We start from the raw sequence: 23,668 nt of genomic DNA, 5'->3' as shown, positions 1-23,668 counted from the left end.
AAATGAAGTAACCTCCTTCAACTAGCAGGGCTTTTGTTCTTGTTTTTGTTTAGATTACATTTCATTTTTATTAGAAGCAAGGTGAAGATTATACATTCCTCTCTGAGGTTTAGAAACTAATTTTTAATTTGCCTTTGGATCCCGTACAAATTTGGACCAATGCTTTACAGTTACATTATAGGACTGTATATGAACTAACCATTGATTCAGAATAACAACTGCAGGGGGCACCTGGGTGGCTCGGTCGGTTCAACATCTGACTCTTGATTTCAGCTCAGCTTAAGATCTCATGGTCATGAACTTGAGCCCCAACTTCGTGAAATCAAGCCTCACGTGGGGCTCCATGCTAGGCATGGAGCCTGTGTAAGATTCTGTGTCTCCTGCCCTCTCTGTCCCTTTGCCCCTACCCTGCTCATGCATGTGCTCTTTCTCTTTCTCTCTCTCTCTCTCTCTCGGAGGAAAAAAAGAGACAACAACAACTGCAGGATACTAGAATTTTGTTGCTTAAGAAGAAACCCAGGATGTAGACACACACACTTTAGAAAGATTTTCAGCATCAGGTTTTAAGATATAAGGTATCAGACCTCCGTTTAACTAGCAGATTCAGTTACACAGGGCATTATCATGGGCTAAAATTTGAGTTTGTATTTATTTCCCTTGTTTTGGTGTAAACTTTTAAGTAGGAGGAACCAGTTGTGAGGTTCCGATGTCCTGTCACTCTTTTAATGTCATGTTCAGTTGCTTTTCTTTCAATTTCTTATTAGCGTTAGCAGCAATCCTCGGAGCGGTGCCATTTCTGGGGACATACTGGGCGGCAATACCTGCCGTTCTAGACCTGTGGCTCACACAAGGCTTAGGGTGCAAAGCCATCTTACTGTTGGTTTTTCATCTCTTGCCAACATACTTTGTAGACACTGCCATCTACTCTGATATATCAGGGTAAGTATCCATAGAACTTCTCAAGTGGTTGGTGAATCCTATCCAGGGATTTATGTGACCTTTTTTTTAAGGAGAGTTGTTTGTTTTGTTTTGTTTTGTTTTTCTTTTGGGGATGGGAGAAGGGACACGTGGTAGGATTTTTCTGTGAAGTAGTCTTTTGTGATCCCACTGATAGAATCAAAATTTAATGTAATATAATTAATACCATTTTCAAGGTATGCTATTTTCTTATTACATAAGTATTTAAAATGTATGAGACCCTGGGTTAACACAAAATTATGTATAATCTTCTGTTTTAGTGACATTAATCTAGGAAAGAAATATTACTAGATGTACATAAATAGCTGTAAGTACAATAATGAATTAGTGGTTATTTTCAGAACTACTTTGCTCTTGGAGAAAAACATTATTAAATTGTATATCTGAGGATCCATGTGCAACCAAATCTCATCAAGTTAATGTCTGATAAGCAGAGTTCTCTTTACTTAAGATATTATAGTATGGTTCTATGATGAATACGGGTTAAATTTAAGACAGAATCCAAACACTGACCGTATAATAAATAAATACCTGTTTTTATAGATTTTGGTACCTCTTTTCAAAATTGCACTAAGTAAACCAAGCCAATTCTCATTTAGTCATGTATCCATATTCTCATTGCTTGTTAGAATCTAGGATGTGACCGCATGCTGAACTCTAATCAGCTACCCCAGTTCAGAATATGCGTACTGAAACTATCATAATAGGTAATATAGTAAATTTTCTGCAAGTAAAACTTACTGTTGCAGTAAGTGTTCATGGAAAGAGTGACCTTCAGTTAATTTGAAATTATATAGGGACAAATTGCTACCTTGTTTTCTCTCTAGTAAGTGAAGGCAGAAACAAATGGTATATAACTGAAGGCCTAGACTTCCCAAGCAAAAGGAAATCAGCAACTGCATATGCCAGCCTTAGTGGCACTTTTATGTCTAAACCTTGAAAGAGAAAATGAAAGACCAAAGGAGGACATCAGAGTATGGTTAACTAGTAGTTAACAGTTGAAATTTAAACAGTAAGAGTAGTTATGTGATTTATGGTTAAATGATTTCATTTCTCTAAACTTTGCTATAAATTTTTTATTGAGGTTTCTAGCTAGAATTTAAAATTTATGTGATTTTATCTTAATAATACCTTATTTAACCAGCATCATCAGGAAATAAAGATTTTGTGTAAATTGCTTTAGTTTTTAAATAAAGGAAGACTTAATTTGAAAGCTTCCACACTTTTTTCTTTTTTAACTGTTAAGCATTTATTTTTTAAATGTTTTATTTTATTTTTGAGACAGGGAGAGACAGAGCATGAACAGGGGAGGGTCAGAGAGAGGGAGACACAGAATCTGAAACAGGCTCCAGGCTCTGAACTGTCAGCACAGAGCCTGACGCGGGGCTTGAACCCACGGACCGCGAGATCATGACCTGAGCCAAAGTCGGCCGCTCAACTGACTGAGCCACCCAGGCACCCCTAACTGTTAGTATTTTTGAGAGAAAAAGTTTTTGATGTATTATTTAGGGGAAAAGCTTACTTATGTAGCATATGTGGAATATTGCCCTAAAATTTTCCCCCCAATTTTTTTTGAATGAGGAAGATAGTTTATGAATATACTGTATTGGTTTTCTGAAGACTAGCTCACCTTAAATGTTATTTATTGAATTGTAACATAATTCAGAACAGAACATTATTCCAGAGTGTCAGCTATTTGCCCCTCAGTAAATTGTTCAAGTCATCTGTGTTTGAAAACTAGAAATAGAACATACCTTATTTCCAAGTCCTTCTTATGTCCGTGGTCATTTGTTACTGTTACCAGTATGCCGTGCTGCTGTGATCTGCCTTACTGTATACCACTTATGTAAGTGATACTGTGATAAGCTGGAAGGCAATTAGGACTCTCCTGTGAAATAGAATCTTGGGCTTTGTGACGGATAGTTTCCTCATGAGGCCTTGTAGCATTACCTGTGTTTAATAACTATTTTAGAAGGTTGCCCCAAGTCTAACTTATGCATATCATGGGTCCTGTTATATTATCTTATAAAAAGCATAATTATTTGAATTACACACTGCATTGTGCCCACTTAACTATCCTTGATGGAAGTTAACTTAACAAGTGACTTAGCAACGATTCCTCAGTCAACACTCACCTAGGCCAGGCAGCTGTGTGTGTGAGGGGTGTAGGATACCTGTTAACAGTCTGACTTAACTCCCTTCATTGTGGGACCTTATAAAAAGGAAAACGTTGTACTTGTTACCTAGGTAAGAAAATGTTTGCCTCTCATTATTGTTACAACCGATGTTTAGTTACCTGCACTGATGTACTCTAAATAAAACTGGTCATGCAATCAATGGCCTTATATGTTAGGAATGAACATTGTGTTAGAGATGTGTTTCAGATTGACTCCAAAGTTTATGTGTGTAAAAAACCATGAGCTAACCTGTGTGCTCTTTATTCCAGAGGTGGGCATCCTTACTTGACAGGCTTGGCAGTGGCTGGTGGGGCGTACTACTTAGGCCTGGAAGGAGCGATCATTGGGCCCATACTTCTCTGCATACTCGTGGTCGCTTCCAATATCTACAGTGCCATGCTAGTGAGTCCCACGAATTCAGTGCCCACGCCAAACCAGACCCCATGGCCTGCTCAGACTCAGCGGTGAGTTAAAGCGGAATGATCATGAGTCGTGTGTGAAACTGAACTGTCCTGTCTCTATAGTCTTTCACCCCAGTAGTCTGTCAGCATATAGGTATTTCAGTGTGTATGCTCTGCTTAAGATTGTAGAAGACACTAAGGAAAGAGAAACCATTTGTTTGCAGACATTTGGGTTTCAGATACCAGGAAAACTTAAAAACAAAATTGGGACAGAATGGTTCATGTCATGAAAGACCAAAAGTAGATTAAAAAATTAACAAACCCACTTGGACATGGTGTACCCGATTAAAAGAGAGTCAGGAAATAGGACAAACAAATGCAGTGCTGTAATCAATGGTAGGGCTTTGGATTAGTGATGGAGAGAATCTATAAAGAACATTTCTGGAACAATTGGAGAAATCTGAATATGAGCTATATATTAAACAGTATTATTGTATCAGTGTTTAATTTCATAAGGATGATTAATGACACTCTGGTTGTATAGCAGAATATCCTCAAGGGGTGAGATGTCAAGATGTCTGCAACTTATTTTCAAATAGTTCAGCCAACACTAATAGTAACTAGAACAACATGTTAACAATTGGCGAATCTAGATGAAGGATATATGGTTGCTAATTGCACCAGTCTTTTGATTTTTCTTTAGGTTTACACTTTTTCAAATTAAAAAGTCGGAGGGGCCCCCGGATGGCTCAGTCAGTTAAGCATCTGACTCTTGGTTTCAGCTTAGGATCTCATGGTTCGGAAGATTGAACCCCACATTGGGCTGTGTGCTGAAGATGCAAAGCCTACTTGGGATTCTGTCTCTCTGCCCTTCCCCTGCTCTATCTCAAAATAAATAAATAAACATTCACATTAAAAAGTTGGGGGAGAAGTTTTTGAGTGCACCAGTATGGAGTTATAACTTATTTTGCATGTCCAGACAGACATTGAACTCATAATTGCTGTCTTCTGTCACCAACATACCTTAAGATAGATTATAATGTAATGTAAATTGTAATTTAAAAATGTCCCCTGATTGTGTCAAAATTTAAAAAAATTATTTTTAAAGTTTATTTTTATTTGAGAGCACAAGCCGGGGAGGGGCAGAGAGAGGGGGAGAGAGAGAATCTCAAGCAGGCTCCGTACTGTCAGCACAGAGCCCTACACTGGGTCCTCATCTGACAAACTGAGATCACAACCTGAGCCAAGATCAAGAGTTGACAATTAGCCAACTGAGCCACCCAGGCGCAATTAAAAAACAAAACAAAACAAAACAAAACAAAAACCTATTTATTCAGGCATGTCTTACATGAGCTGAGATGCACATCTTAAATATACAACTTGATGGGATGATTGTTTTCATATACGTATACCCATGTAAGCATGGGTATTAAGATATAGAGTATTAAGATACAGAGTATTTACTCCAAAAGCCTTCCCCATACACCCTCTCAGTCAGACCCCTTCTCTGCTTATAATCTGACCACTGTCACCTTAGATTGGCTTTGCCTGTTTTTGAACTTCACGTAAAAGGAGTCATGTCCTAAGTACTTGGGAGTCAGGCATCTTTTGCTCACCATTGTGTCTATGGCATCCACCCACATTGTTGCACGTCAAGGTCATTCTTTATTATTGCCACCTGGTATTCCAGTATACAAATAGACCACAATTTATTCATTGCAGTATTGATGGACATTTGCGTAGCTTCCAGTTTCTATTCTGAACCTGTCTTGTAGTACGTGTGTCCTGATAGACATGTGTACTTCATTTGTGTATATACCAAGAAGAGGAAGGGCGAAGTGCACAGCTGGTTTAACGTTAGTGAATACTTGTTAAGCAGTTTTTCTCTGTGTATGTACCAGAAATCACATGTTAACAACCGAAAGGTAAGGTAAACTTTTAACAGTGCAAAAAAGTAAGAAGTCTCAGAATATAGGATTTTAACTTTTCAGAGACTACACTACAATGTCCTTCTTATTCTCAACTGGAAAATATTTTTTTCTTGCCATTAGGTGTTCTAGTGTAATCGAGGAGTCATTAACAAGTTGATTTTGAAAAAATATTTACTGAAACTATTTATCTTTTTATTTAAAATTCTTTAGAGACATGGTTCTGCTCATTTTGTGTTGTGTTGTATGTTGTGAAGAAGACGTGGTCCTTTAACTCAGAACAGGTAGAATATAGTTGCTGAATTAGACCCAGCTGGTTAGAGGGCCATTTTAGCTAATGCAAGGCACCTACTTGATGGCAGGGAAAAAATCCATTTCCTTAAAAAGAATAAAAGGAGAGGCACTTACGCAGTTGTAACAAAAGCCATTTTGCAGGTGGTGACACTATGATACCCATTTCTGCCTTTGCCTCTTACAGGCAAGTATGTGGATACCTGAGATACCAGTGGACAGTTGCTTGAAAGCAATAAAGAGCACATGATAACTGGAACCCTACTCCTTGGGTGTCCATGCAAAAAACAGAGAAAACATTGGTTGATCAATATTTTGCTGTTATTTTATTTATTTATGTTTTTAAACTTGAGTAATTAAGTATATACAGTGTATACAGTGTAGTCTGGCTTTGGGAGTAGATTCCTGTGATTCATCACTTATATACAACACCTAGCGCTCATCCCAATGAGTGCCCTCCTCAATGCCCATCACCCATTTTCCCCACCCCCCCACCCTTAGTTCTCTGTATGTAAGAGTCTTACAGTTTGCCTCCTCTCTGTTTATAACTTACTTTTCTTTCCCTTCCCCTATGGTCTTCTGTTAAATTTGTCAAATTCCACATATGAGTGAAAACATAGGATGTATGTCTTTCTCTGACTGACTTATTTCACTTAGCATAATACCCTCCAGTGAATTCCAGTGAATTTTCCAGCGAAAATTCTTTTTCATTGCTGCGTAGTATTCCATTGTGTGTACGCGTCTGTGTGCATGTGCATGCACACACATACATACACACTGCATCTTTAAAAAAATTTTTTTTTACTGTTTATTTTTGAGAGACAAAGTGTCACATCTTTTTAAAACAATTTTTTTTAATTTTTTTTTTTTTTTTTTTTTTTTGAGAGACAAAGCGTGAGTGGGAGAGGGGCAGAGAGAGAGGGAGACACAGAATCCAAAGTAGGCTCCAGGCTCTGAGCTGTCAGCACAGAACCCGATGTGGTACTCAAACCCATGAACCATGAGATCATGACCTGAGCCGAAGTCGGACGCTCAACTGACTGAGCCACCCAGGTGCCCCCACATCTTCTTTATTCATTCACCAGTTGATGGACATTTGGGTTTTGCTGTTATTTTAGAAAAACTTACAGTGATCCAAAGTTAGTAAAGCAGGAGTTGGTTCTTAAGGTGAAACAAAAGAAACTAATATAAATTCTTCCAGAGACAAATGACCTCTTTCCCCTTCTCCCTTTTGAAGGCAGAATGTTGTCACTTAGGTGAAGTGGGGGTTGAAAAATACAGCGTGAGGGCTTTTATAGTCTTCATCTTTTTTTTTTTCCCTTAGAAATTATGTATACGTGTAGCTGAAAAGGTCAAAAATTTCTACAAAGCTTGTTGCGAAAAATATCCTTTGCCTTTTCCCTTTCCCTTCTTCTCTGAGAAGAACCACTTTTTGACTTTTTTGATTTGATTTTTTTCTCCATGTGTTGAAGTAGAATCTTTATTTCTTGATTTTTTTTCATGAATAGGCATTTTCTTTTCACTTCCCAGTTGGAAGGTGAAAAATTAGCTCTTTTACCACCACCCTCCCACTATTGAACCATGATATTGGTTCAATCAGTATTTGGCCCTTAAATTATTATGACCGTAAATTATATTCCTGTTTGAACCTTCTTGTATGTTCTGTATTTCCTTACTTTATACAACCTTTTGCTTTTCTTTGCGTTATAAAGGTCCTGTTTTTTGTTGACTTTGTTTTCTGAGTACTCCTAACTAGCCTCAAGCTATGTGCTGGCTGTTTGCATCTCCTCGCTCAGGATATTAGTTGCAATGAGTATGCTACAAGCTTTATCTTCCTGGTAAAGTCTCTGCTGGAGCCTCCTCATCTGCTCCAGTGGATGCCGGCTGCCCTTTCGCCTACTCTTCAGCTATCAGCTGTCATTCCCTCAGTTCTCCCCTGTGTTGGAATGCTTACTTCCTGTATAATTTCCCATATCATTTTCTTTCCTGATTTATTTCCTTTTTGTTGGAGCACAGCCTCCTATAGATTTTTGGGAAAGAATGCCTAGGAAATGAGTTTTGGTGATGATATAGGACTGGAAAGTTTTCTCTTGAGGCTGTACTTAATAGCTTGCCTCGGTTTAGAATTTTATGTTTGAAAATTTTTACCTTTAGACTTTCTGTTTATTTCTTCATTGTGCTCTGGCTTCCATGGTTGTTAAAAGTCTGAAGCCATTCTGATTCCTGGTTCTTTGTAATTTATTTGAAAGCCGATAGGATGCTCTTATTTTATTTTACTTTTTTTTGTTGGTGTTCTGATTGGTGCTGGATGAGACCTTTAAAATTGGAAACTTATGTTCTGTAGTCCTAAGGTTTTTCTTGAATTATTTCATCTGTGATTTCCTTCTCGCCCTTTCAGAAACTTATTTTGATGTTGAGTCTTACTCACTGGTCATCTCATTTTCTTATCTCTGCTGTTTTTCCATTTCTGATTCTTTGCTTCCATTTTCTGGGTGATTTCTTCAACTTTATCTTCCAATCCCTTCATAGAGATTTCCATTCTTATCACATTTTTTTTTCAGTCTGGTTTATTGAGGTGTTATTTACATAGGTAAAATCTACCTTTTTAGGGTTCAGGTATTTATTAGTGTGTGTGTGTGTGTGTGTGTGTGTGTGTGTGAGAGAGAGAGAGAGAGAGAGAGAGAGAGAGAGAGATGCATAATAAATTACCACTAAGTTAGTGGCTTAAAACAACATACATTTATTACATTAAAGTTTTCATGGGTCGGGAGTCCGGGCACAGGGGGGCGGAAGTGTCTGCTTAGGCTCTGACAGGGCTGCAGTCAAGGTGTCAGTGGAGCTGGGGTTTCATCCGTGGGCTGGGTTTCAAGCTTGCTTCTTGTTGGCAGAGTTCATTTTCTTGCAGGTGTAGAACTGAGACTTGCAGCTATCCATAGGCAGTTTCCTAACATGGCTGTTTGCGTCTTCGAGGCCAGCAGAAGAGCATTTTCATGGCTTCTCTTTCTGACCACTAAGACTCCTTTTTATTTTTTTTTAATTTTTTTTCAATGTTTGTTTATTTTTGAGACACAGAGAGACAGATCATGAACAGGGGATGGGCAGAGAGAGAGGGAGACACAGAATCTGAAATGGGCTCCAGGCTCTGAGCTGTCAGCACAGAGCCCGACGCGGGGCTGGAACTCACAGACTGTGAGATCATGACCTGAGCCGAAGTCGGACGCTTAACCGACTGAGCCACCCCGGTGCCCCTAAGACTCCTTTTTAAAGAGCTTGCCTGAATAGGTGTGGCCCACCCAGTATGCTCTGCTTTTGATTAATTTTTTTAATCCTTTTTTTTTTTTTTAAGTTTATTTACTTATTTTTGAGAGACAGAGAGAGAGCACAAGCAGGGGAGGGACAGAGAGGAGAGACAGAATCCCAAGCATTTTCTGCCAGTGATAGGGGCAGTTGGTTGGCCAGGTGGAGGTAGGTGAGGATATTGGAGCAGTGGAGTCGTGCTGCTTTTTAAACAGACTTTAAGACAGTTCTGCTGTATTTAGCCCCACCTAACACCACTTCCGGAAGTTTACTTGGTATCACCAGTTCCTGAGCCTCATGAGAGATTTTATGGAATAAACCAAATAGTTTCCTGGCTTTTTCCACTACTGGTCTAGGATCAGCTTTTTAGGGTATGCTGGGTCAGAGCAGTTGTCCCATCTGCTTTCCATCTTCTAAAAGTTTATTGCTTTTGGGGCACCTGGATGGCTCAGTCAAAGCTTCCTGACTCTTGCTTTTCAGCTCAGGTCATGATCTTCGGTTTATGGAATTGAATCCCTCATCGGGCTCTGTGCTGACAGCATGGAACCTGCTTGGGATTCTCTTTCTCTCTCTCTCTCCCTCTCAAAATAAATAAACAAACATTAAAAATAAATAAATATGCTTTAAAGGTTTATTGCTCTTACCTCTTATATTCTCTTAAAAGTTTTTTTTTCCAGATAAATTTATGCCTTAAAAAAATTACCTTTACTGGCATTTTAATAGGGTTTTGAGAGGGCCTGAAGGAAACATGCGTTCCAAACCTCACCCTTCAGTGGGAAGTCTAAAGGAGACCTTAAACAGTAACAAACATCACCTCTGCTGACACTTGCTGGGATGAAGTTCTGTGGTAAAACTTTACGTGTGTGATTTTATTTAATCTGTCCGGTGTTCACATATGAGGTTAGGAGCTGTAGGTTTCCATGTTTTATAGATGAGGGAATCAAGGCTTAGAGAGGTTAGCTTGCCCCTAGTCACATAGCTAAAAAGCAGGTGAGCTGGTGCCTTTGAACCAATGATCTTTCTCTTCCTTCGTGAGCCATCCTCCACCCTTCCACCAGAACAAATGTTCCCCCGTTTCCTACCTCGGGGAATGCTATACTCCACTTCCATATGTCAGTTTGTGGTCATTCTTCCTGCTCCCCGTCTCCTCAGTCACCACCCTTACCAAGTCCTGTCTGCTTTCCCTCAGATCTCTTCTTCCTCTGTGTCTGAGGCCCTGAGAGAACGCCCGTATGGCAGCAGCTCAGACAGCTCGAGGAAACATGCCAGGATCAGATCATGTAGGGTCTTGCAGGCCACGTCAAGGACTTTGATCTTCCTCCTAAAGCCAACGGGAGGCCATTTTTGTGGCCATGCCCCTGGTCTCAGCTGGGCGCAGCTGCTGCGTTTCTCACCCGGACTGTGTGGTCATCGTGGTCTCTAACCAGTCTCCCAGCCTCCTCTCTCACGGTTCTCTAGTTCCTTCACACTGCAGCTCACTTGTTCTCTTCCAAACGCAAGCATATCTGATCACAATACTCACTTACCAAAAATGGCCTCCCGTTGGTTTTAGGAGGAAGATCAAAGTCCTTGACGTGGCTTGCAAGATCCTGCATGACCTGATCCTGACATGTTTGTTCTTGCTGTCTGAGCTGCTGCCACACTGGCGTTCTCTCAGGGCCTCAGACACAGCAGGCTTGCTGCGGTGCGATAGCAGAGGCTGGATGGTGACATTTCATTAGGCAGACATACCTTCTGTTTGCAGAGGCAGGCACTGGCAGCTGATGGTACCCATCTGCGAGACTGCTTCTGTGTACTCCCATCTGTCTTCAGACGGATCGACAACTATCCACCTGAGGAATAACGAAGGGGGTAGGGCCCCCTTTCTTTGATATTCAGTGTTGATAGTGGTGTTTGCAGTATGATGGGGGTGGATGTCACGGACACCGCACAGTGTAAGGCTCCCAACTATTTTGGCCTTGATTCAGTAATTCGAGCACATCACCTCCTCTGTTCTCTGTCGACACTGGGGCTGTCTGGGAGGTGTGGGGGAGGGCAAAAACTCTCCCGCAGTCATGTGTCTTACAGTACTTCCTTGACTTTTAGACAGGATATTCAGATTTGCTTTGATATACTTATTTTACTTCTACCAAAAACAGAGCAGCAAAACCTGCAAGAAGGAAGTAGGAACATATCCCAGGGACTCCTCCAGGAATGCTGTTCTCTGTATTAAGGTTTTCCTTCCCTTTGTCACATCATGACAGTACGGAGTGCGACGCTGGAATGTGGTCCTTTAGGAACTCAACTTAATCTTTCACTAGCAGGAGTTATTAGTAGCCCATTGCTGTTTTTAGAAGCATTCTTTTAATCAGAGTGTGAATATCTTTCATAGTTTAATTTCTGAAGTTAAATCAAAAATGAGTGTCATGTTGTAAAAGAAATTTAGTAATTAAACTAAGGTTTAATGCGTCCAACTTTATACAGCAAGAAGTTTTTTTTTTTCCTTGTCTTTGCAAAATGAGCTACGAAGGTGTTCTCCAAAAAGTATCACCACTGCCACAGACCTTTACGTTAACGTTCAGAATATCAGCTGGAGTGCCCTTCACTCCCTGTCATGCTAGTTTGGGCTAACGAGGAAAGAAAGAGAATTGAAGGAGGGAAGGGACGTACTTGGCTCACGCTCTGTTCACTGGTGGCTCTCCTTTGCTTCTGTCACTTGAAAACATCCTGAATCCTCTCATTCCTCTGTATTTCCAGTGGTGTAACCCAGTGCTGGGGTTACTCAGTAGCCTCTCCACTGGTCTCTGCACTCTGCTCTGTAGTGCAGCCTCTCTGGTTTTCCTTTCTTCTTCTTCTTTTTTTTAATACTTTTTTTTTTTTTATTTTTGAGAGAGAGAGAGTGCAAGCAGGGGAGGGGCAGAAAGACAGGGAGACACAGAATCCGAAGCAGGCTCCAGGCTCCAAGCTGTCAGCACAGAGCCCGACGGAAGGCTCGAACTCATGAGCTGCGAGATCATGACCTGAGGTGAAGTCGGACGCTTAGCCTCCTGAGCCACCCAGGTGCCCCGCCTCTCTGGTTTTTCTGAGGCATACATGTTATGTATATCTACTGATAAAATTCCCACAGTAGCTTCCATGGCCTTCACGATAGAGTGGGGACTTTAGGTTGGCCCATCAGACTTCCTTCCTGCCTTCTGTCTATATCTGTAGACTCTTCTCCCTCTCCGCTGCCATACTGAACTTGTTTTAGTTCTCTGAAGTCATTGTCATCTTTGCACATGTTTTCCCTCTTTGTAAAGAATACCACACCCTTTCCAGCCAAGCCTGGTACCGTGTCCTGTCCTCAGAGTACTCTTCTTCAGAGAAGCATTGCCAGAACTCTCTGGGCTAGGTAAGATGTCCCTGCTTCATGGTCTCCCTGCCCCACAGCATCTTGTACTTATCCTGTTGGAACTTAACACACATTATATTTGTGTAGGTTTAATTAATTGTCTTTCCTAGTCGCCAGGAAGCTTTCTCAAAGTAGGCACTATGTCTCATCTGTTTGCCACTCTTTTACCATTCTTTTTTTTTTTTTTTCAACGTTTATTTATTTTTGGGACAGAGAGAGACAGAGCATGAACGGGGGAGGAGCAGAGAGAGAGGGAGACACAGAATCGGAAACAGGCTCCAGGCTCTGAGCCATCAGCCCAGAGCCTGATGCGGGGCTCGAACTCACGGACCGCGAGATTGTGACCTGGCTGAAGTCGGACGCTTAACCGACTGCGCCACCCAGGCGCCCCTCTTTTACCATTCTTAGCATGACGTCCGGCACATAGAAAATGCCCAGTGAACATTTGATGAATTCATAGGTTAGTGAAACCAAGAACAGATCAGAGAAAAAGATTTTTGCAATATCACCTTGAGGCTGACAAAGGAGGATGGAACACAGTGAACCCCAGCCTTAGAGCTGTGTTCCAAATTAGTTGGAAAGGAAGGGATGTGCATAATAGTGATGACATGTGCTCTGTCACACGATTGTGTACCTGTGTGCTAAGTGAGGGTTTAGGAAATAGACACTCAGCTATGCCAGGCCAACTAAGTCAGTTAAAGCTTTTTATTTTTAAATGTCCAAAATTTATTCTGTATTTCTAGGAAGAAAGGAGTCAACAGCTCTTGAGATGTTAAATCAGAACAAGTTTAAACATTTACATAAAGGAATTTTTAAAAATCTCACTGAAACTTTGAGGGAGGAAGATTCAGAAACATTTTCAAGGAGCAAGGGATTGTAAATGAGAAATCACACCACACAGTCTCCATTGCCATTAAAGGAACTGTAAAATGTTAATAGCAGTCTCTGTCCTTCCAGGTACATGTCCTATTCTGCATTTCTTGCTCTTATATGAGAAATCTTACCACTGTAGTTCTTTTTTTTTTTTTTTTTTTTTAAGTATTTATTTTGAGAGAAAGATTGCACAAGCAGGGGAGGGGCAGAGAGGGAGGGAGAGAGAGTATCCCAAGCAGGTTCTGTGCTGTCAGCGCAGGGCCTGACTCAGGGCTCTGTCTCACGAACCTTGAGATCATGATCTGAGTAAAAAATCCAGAGTCAGACAGTTAACTGACTGAGCCACCCAGGCGCCCCCACCACTTTAGTTCTTAGCATAATGATCCCTATGGTTTGGAAAAGAATATTGTATTTAGATGATTGAGTAGGACATTTACCACTTCTAGAAATACTGTCAATGCAGTATTCTCCCTTTGTTTCTTCCTACTCTAGGAAGTTCAAGTTTAATGAGCCCTGCTGATTAGTTAGCTCAACGCCTCTCAATGAGGACCGAAATAAATCATTTCTGTGTTGCTAAATTAGAGAGTTTGTTTTCTGAGATATACAGGTTTGTTGAACATCAGTGTTAGTTCTGTAGGCTTCTACCCCCTACCCTCACGCACACACTCCCCTACCATCACCACTCTAAACATCTAGAGAAGATAGAATGTTGAGTTAGAAAACTGTAAATAACTTTTCTCAGCTTGCTTCACTTTGTTTTCTTTTTTCTGGGTCCTTTTGGAGGCCTTCTTGGCCTGAGGGCTGAACTGAATAGTAGGTATAAATTTCAAGGTTACAGCTAAGCTTACTTGTCAACAGAAAGCAGTCACCAGGCCAACCACACTCTTAATCTTATTTCATGCATCTTTGCCCTGAGGCAGAAATTTCCATTCACAATTTAGAGGAGTTGAACAGAGATTCAAATTTGCAGGTATCTTAGAAATGTGAAAAGATGTCACAGGATGAATTTAGAAACCTGTTTGTTGCATATTGGGAAATGCCTTTTAATATTGGCCAGTTTTGGGTTATTGGTTTTAAAGATTTTCCAGAGGTCCCTAAATTGAGTACTATTTATGAAATTCATGTCATCTGAGACAGCTTGTAGACAACTGTACGCAAATGTAAGAACACAAATTTAGGTGAGATTGTGAAAAATAGATACATAGTCAGCTAGGGGCAGTGGTTGGGGGGGGTGGGGGGGGGGGCATGAGTTTTGCTCCCATCAGGAGATACTTGACAATGTATAGAGACATTTTGATTGTCACAAGTTCAGATAGAGGCAGCAATGCTGCTAAACATCCGAATAGTGCACAGAAATGTTGATGGTGCTGCTGTTGAGAAACCCCAATTTGATGTGCAGAGAGATAGTAACACATATAAAATCTGTGTGTATATAAATCTTTGTTTTGGGGGATTTCATTCAGAGTGTAAAAAATATTTAAGGAAACAAAATTCATTCCAATTCTTTGACCTGCCAGCATATATTTAACATTGTGAGTTTGGCCACGACACATGCAAACCCTTTCAAAGCCATAGCCTGGAAGCTTGTCCACTCCTCAGAGCTGTTCCTTTGGAAGCGGAGCTGTGCTAGTTAGGGGTGCGTGTTGGAGGGATGAGGGGTTAGGGCGCCCACCGGTGAGGCAGCCTGGAGATAACAGAGCATCCTTGAATGTAATCTCTCTTCTCTAAGATTCTACCTGTGCCCTCTTGATTCTGAAGTACTTCGTAGCTCGTGCTAGAGTGTTAGTCTTTACCTCTGCTCCACCCCGCTGGCCCTCCTCATTGTGTGAAAAGAACATTGAGAAAACAAAGGAGTAAGGTAAAAGGGGTAAGAGAGGTGGCATGAATGTGGAACTGAAGCCGAAGTTCAGATTATTTGCTTTATGTATCTGCACCCAATGACAACTTCTTGTCATCTTTTGTTTCTACAACTGAATTGGTCTCTGAATTTTTTGGAATAGTTTCCTTACAGTCTACTTTGGGTCTATTTGTAATGAGAACATTGAGTAATCTGTTTACAGTAACCAACACTTGGTTATAGGTATGAAAATAAAATGGGCTTTATTCGATGGATAAATAAACTAAGACGGTTCAACATATTACAGTGATGTGGCTGCAAATTGATATAACTTGGAGACTTGAGAATTGTTCTGAAAAATGTAAACATTTTAACTTAACTATTTTTCTGAGTTCCTAGTTGGTGATTATGTTGTAAAGGAACAACATCACTTCTGCCTGAAAGGGTGATACATGTGTGCTTTGTCTCTTTATCATTTAAGATAGATTTGACTGTATAGAAGCAGAAAAACAAAAAGCGAGAAACCCCACCATCAACAGAACTCAAAATAACAGTGGCTTAGAACTGTGAGCTAGAGGTTTATTTCTTAGGCAAAAGAAGCCAGAGGTAGGCAGTCTGGGCCTCGTATGTCCCACAACATTTAGTCTTGAATCCTGTTCTGCCAGCCTTGGCATGAGGTCTTTTCGTGTAAGATGGGTTCTTGAGCACATCATTGATAAACTCTGACCTGGCTACTGCAGATACAGACCTGACTGGGTGACATCCTCCTAGCCTGGGCATGTAAATGATGTAGCAGAGGTGAGCTAGCTACAGCAGTCCTGAGGTCGGCACCTTGGATATGTAGCAGACCACATCCAGCCAGACCAGATATTAGGAGTCTGGGGAAATCATCTTGGAAGGGAGACCATGGACCCAGCAACAAACTAGAGTTCTTGTTACCAAAAACAGAGATAACTAGCAGACTTTGAAGTAATACTCAGTGAAAGTCTTAGCAAAAAATAGTGACTATCTGACCTCATCAGGGCTCTCTGGTTATAAAAATAAGACATTGTTCTATGGCAACTAACTACTGGTTGGATACTGTTTTGGTTTTGTTTTGTTTTGTTTTTTCTTTTTTTTCAACGTTTATTTATTTTTGGGACAGAGAGAGACAGAGCATGAACGGGGGAGGGGCAGAGAGAGAGGGAGACACAGAATCGGAAACAGGCTCCAGGCTCTGAGCCATCAGCCCAGAGCCTGACGCGGGGCTCGAACTCACGGAGCGCGAGATCGTGACCTGGCTGAAGTCGGACGCTTAACCGACTGCGCCACCCAGGCGCCCCTTGTTTTGTTTTTTCATGTATCTCTTTGGTTTTATCCCCCCTCCCCCCCCATCCCTTTTCCAAAAGCAGAACTAATCGTTCTCCTCTTTTCTCCTTCAGGACTTTTCATGATATTTCTGAGGATCTGAAATCTTCAGTAGACTGACATGGTTTCCCCCGCAGTGATTTCTGTAGGAGGCTCCGTCTTGATAGTGAGTTCAGCTCAGCTGTGGCCTTCTGTCCTTTCATCCGTGCCTAGCAAGCAGAGCCCGGAAAAGAAGCAGAACCCTCCTGGCCTTCCCTACAGAATGCCTGGACAAGAGAGAGCTCGCTGTGGGGTGCTTTCCATTTTAAAGCACGGCTTTAGAGCTCAGAATTGTGGTTTGCTCACTTAATTGTTGCTAGGATGGCTTGAAGAGTTTCGATGTATACACTGGTACCATGGCTTGAAGTTTCCCACTTTGGTTATCTATATTATTATAATATGTATTTATAAAGTTATTTCAAGAGCCCTAAACTACCTGCTGTTAAAAGTAGTTACAGTGTAATTTTCTCCTGCTTTAAGGAATCTGTTCTTAAACTTTTCTATGGTCGTCACTTTTTAATGAAGAGGGTTTTCACTTTTGAATTTGCAGTTTCTTGAGCAGGAAAAAGGAGTCGTCTTCCCTTCTTCCACCGTGTATGGTCCCCTTTGTAAGAAAGAACAAATCTTAAGTGTAAGACGGGGTGGCTTATTTGAATGTCAGTTAGTTGTGTGTTACAGCCATAGGAGACACAGAAAGACTGTCTCCCCCCCCCCCCCCCGCCTTTCTCTTCCTTCCATCCGCCATTACACTATGACCAACTTTCTAAAACTTGGTTGACCACTTTGAAGTAAAATACTGATTAAGCTGCTATTAATGGTAACAGTATGACAGAATTCACGTTGTGGTTCAGTTTTTCTTTCCAGATACTTTAAGTGAAAAATCTCAGGAGTAGCAGTTCTCTGAGTTGTTGAATGTATCCCTGTTTGCTTATTTGAAATTCTGCCAATTAGTTACTTATTAGCAGTAGAATGTTACATTTATGTAGTATTTTTCCATCACTTAGCACAGTGCCTTGCACATAAGACTCTAGATGAAGGCTTGTTGAATTATGACTTTTTTAAGTATCTCAGATATCACAATAACCAGCATAGCGCTTTACATCTTACAAGTCGTTTTGCGCATATTTTTTCACAGCAACTCCCCATCAGCTTTCATGTAGCTTTATATTATTTTAGAACTGTTTCATACAGATGGGGAAACTAAGGTTCAGAAAAATTTAGTAAGATTTTTACCTCAAATCTTTCTGACTTAATAGTCTGCGGACCGTGCTGTACTGTAACATTTCTTCCAGTATCTTCCACAGTTTTCCTAGTGTTTGTCCTACAGTTAATGACAAGGCTGGGACTGGAACCTAGCTCTTAGCTCTGTGCCCTTTCCACTGTATAATGCAATCATTAGGCTCTTTATCTGTCCCCAAGGGAATATGGAGGAGAAAGGGTTCCTAAGTATCAAAGACCTCCCTTTGGAAAACGAAGGTAGAAGTCTTTTTTTTTTTTTTTTTCTCTAAAACATTGTCTCCCTAAAGCATAGTTAATAATAATTAGCTTAAATTTATTGTGATATTACTTAAGAAATTAGGTCCATCTAGGAAAGAGGCTACTGTGAGGGCTTGACTTTATACAGTAGACTACATGCAGGTCTCTTATTTTGGCTGTCACAATCTGATGTTACACCGAGTGTTCCTTTGGCCACTAACTGACTTCTGCTTTTCTTCAGTCATTTGTTCAGGAAAACTTGTCAAGAGTTTGCCAGCTCTGGTTCCCATGCCAAGTACTGTACAGGGTGCCACAGGCAATCATAAGAAGCTCTTCTCTCACCTTGAATCTTGGCCACATCATGTGCATTACTAAAATTAAAATTTTTGCATTAAAAGGCTTAAAGAAATCATATTTGTTTTTTTTTAATTGTATGCTGGTTAAGTTTATAGCTATAGTTGGCACATAGTCAAAAGAGAGAAGTATTATATACACAGTGAGTTTCGTCTGCATATACAAATTATGTTCCTCTAAAGTGTTTTTAGCTGTATGAAGTGTTACTGAAAAAACTAACCTCGAGCTAATGTATGGCTGTGGCTGGTCATAATTACTGGTATAAATACCAGGATCATAGAAGGGAACTTAGAGCCCTAAGACAAGATTTTAGAGCTGCCAAAATTGACAATGACATTGTATCACCTGAAATATCAGGAGCAGAGGTACCCCCAGAGTGCTACACAGTCCTCATCAGGAGACTGGAACTGCCCCAGTGCTCCAGCGACCGCGTAATGACTCAGAAAGTCAGCCAGCTCTGGGACGTCTTCCTGGAACCCCCAAACAGAGAAACACATCTCTTTGGACATAGTGAAGAGGGTTTACAGAAGTTTCACAGGACACAGATCATGTGGTGTGAAAAGGGGCGAGTCTCAAGCTCTGGTCTCAGAAATGACGTGTCCCCGATTCTCAGTTAGGGTTTGTCCCAGAAAAAGTCTCCCTAGGAGCAGACAGTGCATTGATGAAGTGGCTTCTGTAAAAACGGATCCAGAAATCTTACCACAATGTCTTACATTTATTTTATAGCTTCATTAAAGATTAGTTTTAAGTTCATATTCACTAGTTCAGTTGTAAACCAAATGGGGGGGGGATGGGAGAAAATGAAAGTCTCCACACAGATGTGCTCCTCTCTTTTCTGAGAAAGAATAAGGTATAGGGTTTTTAGCATAAACTCCATGCCCTATAAATTCTTCTTCGGTTCCAAAATTCCTGTCACATTCGCTGTTCCTGGACGTGATCTCTTGTCAGACTGCCTGAGATACAAGTCTTATTTATGTTTAAATTTGTGAGGATTCCTAACACTCTCTTCCATTAGAGATAGTTAGCTGGCAGAATTTTCCTGTGACTTGTGACACTGGTGTAGACGGACTCTTGACAAGGTCAAGAAGTGTAATGGAGGCTTGCTGTATTTAAACTCAGAACCTTTGGAAATAGCAGCTGCATATTCCAGTTAAAGGGTGGCTAAAGGGCTTGCAGCTGAGGTCCTCTGGCTAATGTTGGTCTTAAATACCCATTGTGACCCTAATCCTACCCCTAGTTCCCACATTGGTTGCATTTAGTGCTTCAGGATGTGTCACTACTGGGCAAGAGATACTCAGAGATTCAGGCCATGAAGGGTTTCATTAGAGCAAAGGAATTTTAGTGAGCTATCCAGGGCTCTCAACCTCAGGGTTTATAGGAAAAACCCCTTCATAACTTCCCATCCTCTGGTCCTGACTGGCAGTTTCCTCTCTGGGTCTTTTGAGACCCTTACAAGAGTATTATAGTAGGCATTTCACATTGGAAATAGCCTATGGCAGTATATTCCAAGTGTTAGTTCCAGCTAAGAGCAAGTACTTTTTTTTTTTTTTAACATTTATTTATTTTTGAGACAGAGAGAGAGAGAGAGAGAGAGAGCATGAACAGGGGAGGGTCAGAGAAAGAGGGAGACACAGAATCTGAAACAGGCTCCAGGCTCTGAGCTGTCAGCACAGAGCTCGACGCGGGGCTTGAACCCATGGACTGCGAGATCATGACCTGAGCCGAAGTCAGACGCTTAACCGACTGAGCCACCCAGGCGCCCCCAAGTACTTGATTTTTTATTAATTTTTTGTCCTTACACAATTGCCATCAAAATATATTCATTAATTGAGGACCTGCAAAAATATGCACATGCTAACTGAAACCAGTGAGCAGTTATTTTTTGACAGTTTAAAAATAATCAAAAGAATTGTAAATCAAGATGTTCTCTCTACTAGAGTCATAAAAATTCTGTGCCAGAATGGGCCTTCTATAATTAGGTGATCCTGTCATTTTTCTAGGGGAGAAAAATCCATAGGCTTTTCTAGCACAGAGCTAGTAACAATTCTGAGTAGAATGCGGTTCTTTTGTCTCTCTTTTTTTTAATGTTTATTTACTTTTGAGAGAGTGAGTGGGGAGGGGCAGAGAGAGAGGGAGACAGAATTCTACGCAGGCTCTGCACAGACAGCAGAGAGCCCGATTCAGGGCTCGAACCCACAAACCATGAGATCATGACCTAAGCTGAAGTCAGACCCTTAACCTACTGAGTCACCCAGGTGCCCCCAGTGTTTTGTTTTGTTTTGTTTTTCTCTTAGCCCATTGTTCTACTTCTCTTCCCTTTCCCTTTTGGTTGAGCAGCTTTTGGAAAAATGTGTTCCTTATGGCAGTAGTTCCAAGGGATGTTATTAGATGTTATAAGAAGTGTATATGAAGGGAAGGGACTCTATGGTCAATTAAAATTGAGGAATTCTGAGTTTGTTTCCTTTCGGTGGGACTTCCTAGAGTTTTTAAACCTGTTAAATATTGTGAATTTATGAGGGGACAAAGACTGTTTACTAGACTTACTTGACCTTAAACTGCTCCCCTAGCCTCCCCCTCTTAGCAGAGCTTCTCCAAGGACTTCTTGTCCTTTGGGAAACATGGCTTTTGAGGAAGTTTACAGCTCTTTTAGGAGAATCCTTAATGGAAACCCTGAATGGTAAATCTATTACCATGGTTCCATGTAAACTGTAATAAATCTCAGAGTTTAATGAGATACCAGAAAGAAAACATATTTGCTGTTCAGAGCTATACATAAAGTATAGAGATTCTTTTCCACCTATTATGGTGTGTAAAATCAGTATTTGTGTTTAGTTTTGCAAGTTTTTCAATAATCTATTAATGTGCAAATATAGTGGTGGTATATTGATATTACATTTTAATAATGCTTTTGTATGTCACTTTATAGTTTTCAGACTGCTCTCATAACAACCCTGTGAGATAGGCAGGTGTTAAGTATTATTGAATGAGGCATTGGAGGCTCAGAAAGTTTTTTTGTGTGTGTGATTTTTCCCTTAAGTTTATACCACAAAATTATGGAGCCAGAATTCACTTGCAGAACTTCTGACTCCAAGTCCAGAGTTCTTTCCTCCACACCTGGTTTCTTATTTTAATTCTTGCTTTATATCTTAAAATGAAAGGTGTGGAAGTGAATCTTCAAATAACATCATGTTGGCTTATTATCAAATCCTATTTCTTTTTTTTTTTTTTTTTTTTTTTGCAGTGGCCCAGAAAGTGTAACTCTTATTATAGCTATCCCAAAGAAAATCCTTTTTCTGTCCTTTGTAGTGCTCCTTGTTTGGGTGACTGGAGGATATTTCAGATACCATTTGATTTTAAAACCAAGACTAGGTGTATAGTTGTAATTGCCTATATAGCTTTTGGAAAGGTATCATCTCTGCATTCTCAGGCAAAGTAGAGATGGTTTGAAGGCAAAAAGAGTTTGTTCAAATACAATACATATTCTTTATTCTCACACAGAGCCTACTTCTTAGCTTTAACTTGCTTTGACAACCTACTGATGTAACTTCTTTGTACATGTGAAATATTTATATTTTGAAATAAAATTACGAGTGTTAAATGAATCAGGTGGTAAACTTAGTCTCATTTCTGTTGAGAAATTTGATCTTCAGTGAAGTGAAACTTTCACGAATACATCTGTCTCTTACTTAGGCCTTAAATATTTTCCTTTGGCACCAATGCCTACACTGAATTTTTATGTAACATGGGCACTTACATAAGGGAAGATGTGTCTGGAGAGTGGATGCTGGGCACCTTAAAGAGGTGAAAAGGTCCAACGCTGAGGCTGGAGCCCTCAGTGCACTCGTGAAGGTGGCCTTGGTAGACAAGGAAGTGGTAAGGTAAGTGGCTGGGGAGTAGGAATCCGAGGAAAAGCTGGTCAAAGGAACTGCACATTTTGCATGAAGAAAACAAGCCCATGTTAATGACTATCTTCAATAGCAAAGATAAACGTGCAGCACTGGCAGATGGAGCTGAACCCCCACATGGGAAGCACATTTCAACAAGTGCTTGGGAAAGAGCCTCTGACACTTGGAGCTGGTGGTATTCTGCTCATCTATCTGACATCGATGGAGAAATGATCCTGGCAAAAGTGAAAGGGTGGACTCACCAGCCTTGGATTATTTTCTGCTCTGCTAGTTGCTTATTGGCAGATAGGCTAGTTCACAAATATTTCTCCATGCTTCTCAGTCTATTGCTTGAGCCTAGGACCCCTTCACTGGGTGTGTTTCTGACAGCTGCCTTTTTGGCTTTGCTTCTGGAACTCCTGAGGAAAGGGGTGTTCAGCCCTCCCTCCCATCTGATCATGCGGGGACTCCCTGATAGCTTTACCTTTAAGTGAGTTTAACCAGAAATATACACTAATGGTCGTCTTTTTTTTTTTTTTAAGAGAGAGCACCCACAAGTAGGGGAGAAGGGCAGGGGGAAGGGGAAGGGAGGAAGAGAGGGAGAGAGAGTATCTTAAGCAGGGTCCAGGCTCAGCCCAGAGCCCCACATAGGGCTTGATCTCATGATCCTGGGATCACAGCCTGAACCAAAATCAAGAGAGCCTCAACCAACTGAGCTGACCGATCTTTTCAGTCAATAAACACCTATTAGGAAACTGCTCTGGCGTAGCCCTAGGAAAAGTAATTCTGAAAAGTAGTTTTAAAATGTAAAAGTGTTGAACAGTAGATGAAGCTTCCCATATGCTCTAGTTAATTTCCTTTTGAAAAGTAGCCTGAAAGATACCCAAATCACTGTCTCCTTGCCAAGTACCCAGGTACTCCTTAAGACTGCATCATCGTATGTTTCATGCTCAATCGAGCCCAAATTATGAGAAAGGGTCAGAAGAGGAGCAGGGGGAAATAGGACCTTCCGGAGAAGCTCCAGAAAGACGCTTTACCGGCAGAATTCCTGTCTCAGGGTAGAAGACCCTTCCTACGCACCGGACTGTGGTTCTGCTCTACCAGTTAGTTCAGCTTCCAGAAGTCATCGTGGGAATCGGGGTTAGAACGAGTCACCTATCAGGAGGACGAAACGCTTTGCTAGGGACGATTGTCCTTGCCTCGGTAAGAGGCCACGTGGCCGTGGGAGGCTGGCAGGTGTCTGGTTCAATCAGCCCTGGCGAGAGAGAGAGACGGGGCGGGGAAGGGGGACAGACAGAGACTGACCCTCTCGCAGGGCGAGAGGGCGAACCCTAGACCCGAGCGCGCGGGGGCGTGGCCTCCGGGGGGCGGGGCCCCGCGGGGGCGGGGCCTCGGGGCGGCGCGGGTGCATTGCCG

At 41.2% G+C, this 23,668-nt stretch overlaps 2 protein-coding genes across 5 annotated transcripts in view; both read left to right on the top strand.

Moving 5' to 3' along the window:
* The window catches only part of TMEM245 (transmembrane protein 245), a 99,965-nt gene extending 81,117 nt beyond the window's left edge, over nucleotides 1-18,848 (top strand). The window contains exons 16-18 of one of the 4 annotated variants that reach the window (XM_040481912.1): nucleotides 765-939; nucleotides 3,425-3,619; nucleotides 16,574-18,848. In XM_040481912.1, the coding sequence (XP_040337846.1) occupies nucleotides 765-939; nucleotides 3,425-3,619; nucleotides 16,574-16,619 (416 nt within the window). In that variant the 3' untranslated portion in view covers nucleotides 16,620-18,848. Of the gene's footprint in view, nucleotides 1-764; nucleotides 940-3,424; nucleotides 3,620-10,816; nucleotides 11,026-16,573 lie in introns of those variants that run through there. The other 3 variants (XM_040481913.1, XM_040481910.1, XM_040481911.1) reach the window with 3 other exon arrangements.
* CTNNAL1 (catenin alpha like 1) overlaps nucleotides 18,602-23,668 on the top strand; it is a 68,352-nt gene continuing 63,285 nt past the window's right edge. Inside the window, exons 1-3 of the mRNA XM_040481173.1 lie at nucleotides 18,602-18,933; nucleotides 22,133-22,241; nucleotides 23,315-23,455. Of these exons, the coding sequence (XP_040337107.1) occupies nucleotides 18,602-18,933; nucleotides 22,133-22,241; nucleotides 23,315-23,455 (582 nt within the window). The remainder of the gene's footprint in view (nucleotides 18,934-22,132; nucleotides 22,242-23,314; nucleotides 23,456-23,668) is intronic.

The sequence above is a fragment of the Herpailurus yagouaroundi genome, unplaced genomic scaffold (assembly GCF_014898765.1).
Source record: "Herpailurus yagouaroundi ecotype Mexico unplaced genomic scaffold, PumYag 160, whole genome shotgun sequence".
Taxonomy (NCBI): domain Eukaryota; kingdom Metazoa; phylum Chordata; class Mammalia; order Carnivora; family Felidae; genus Herpailurus; species Herpailurus yagouaroundi.
This window is presented reverse-complemented; position numbering and strand designations above follow the sequence as displayed.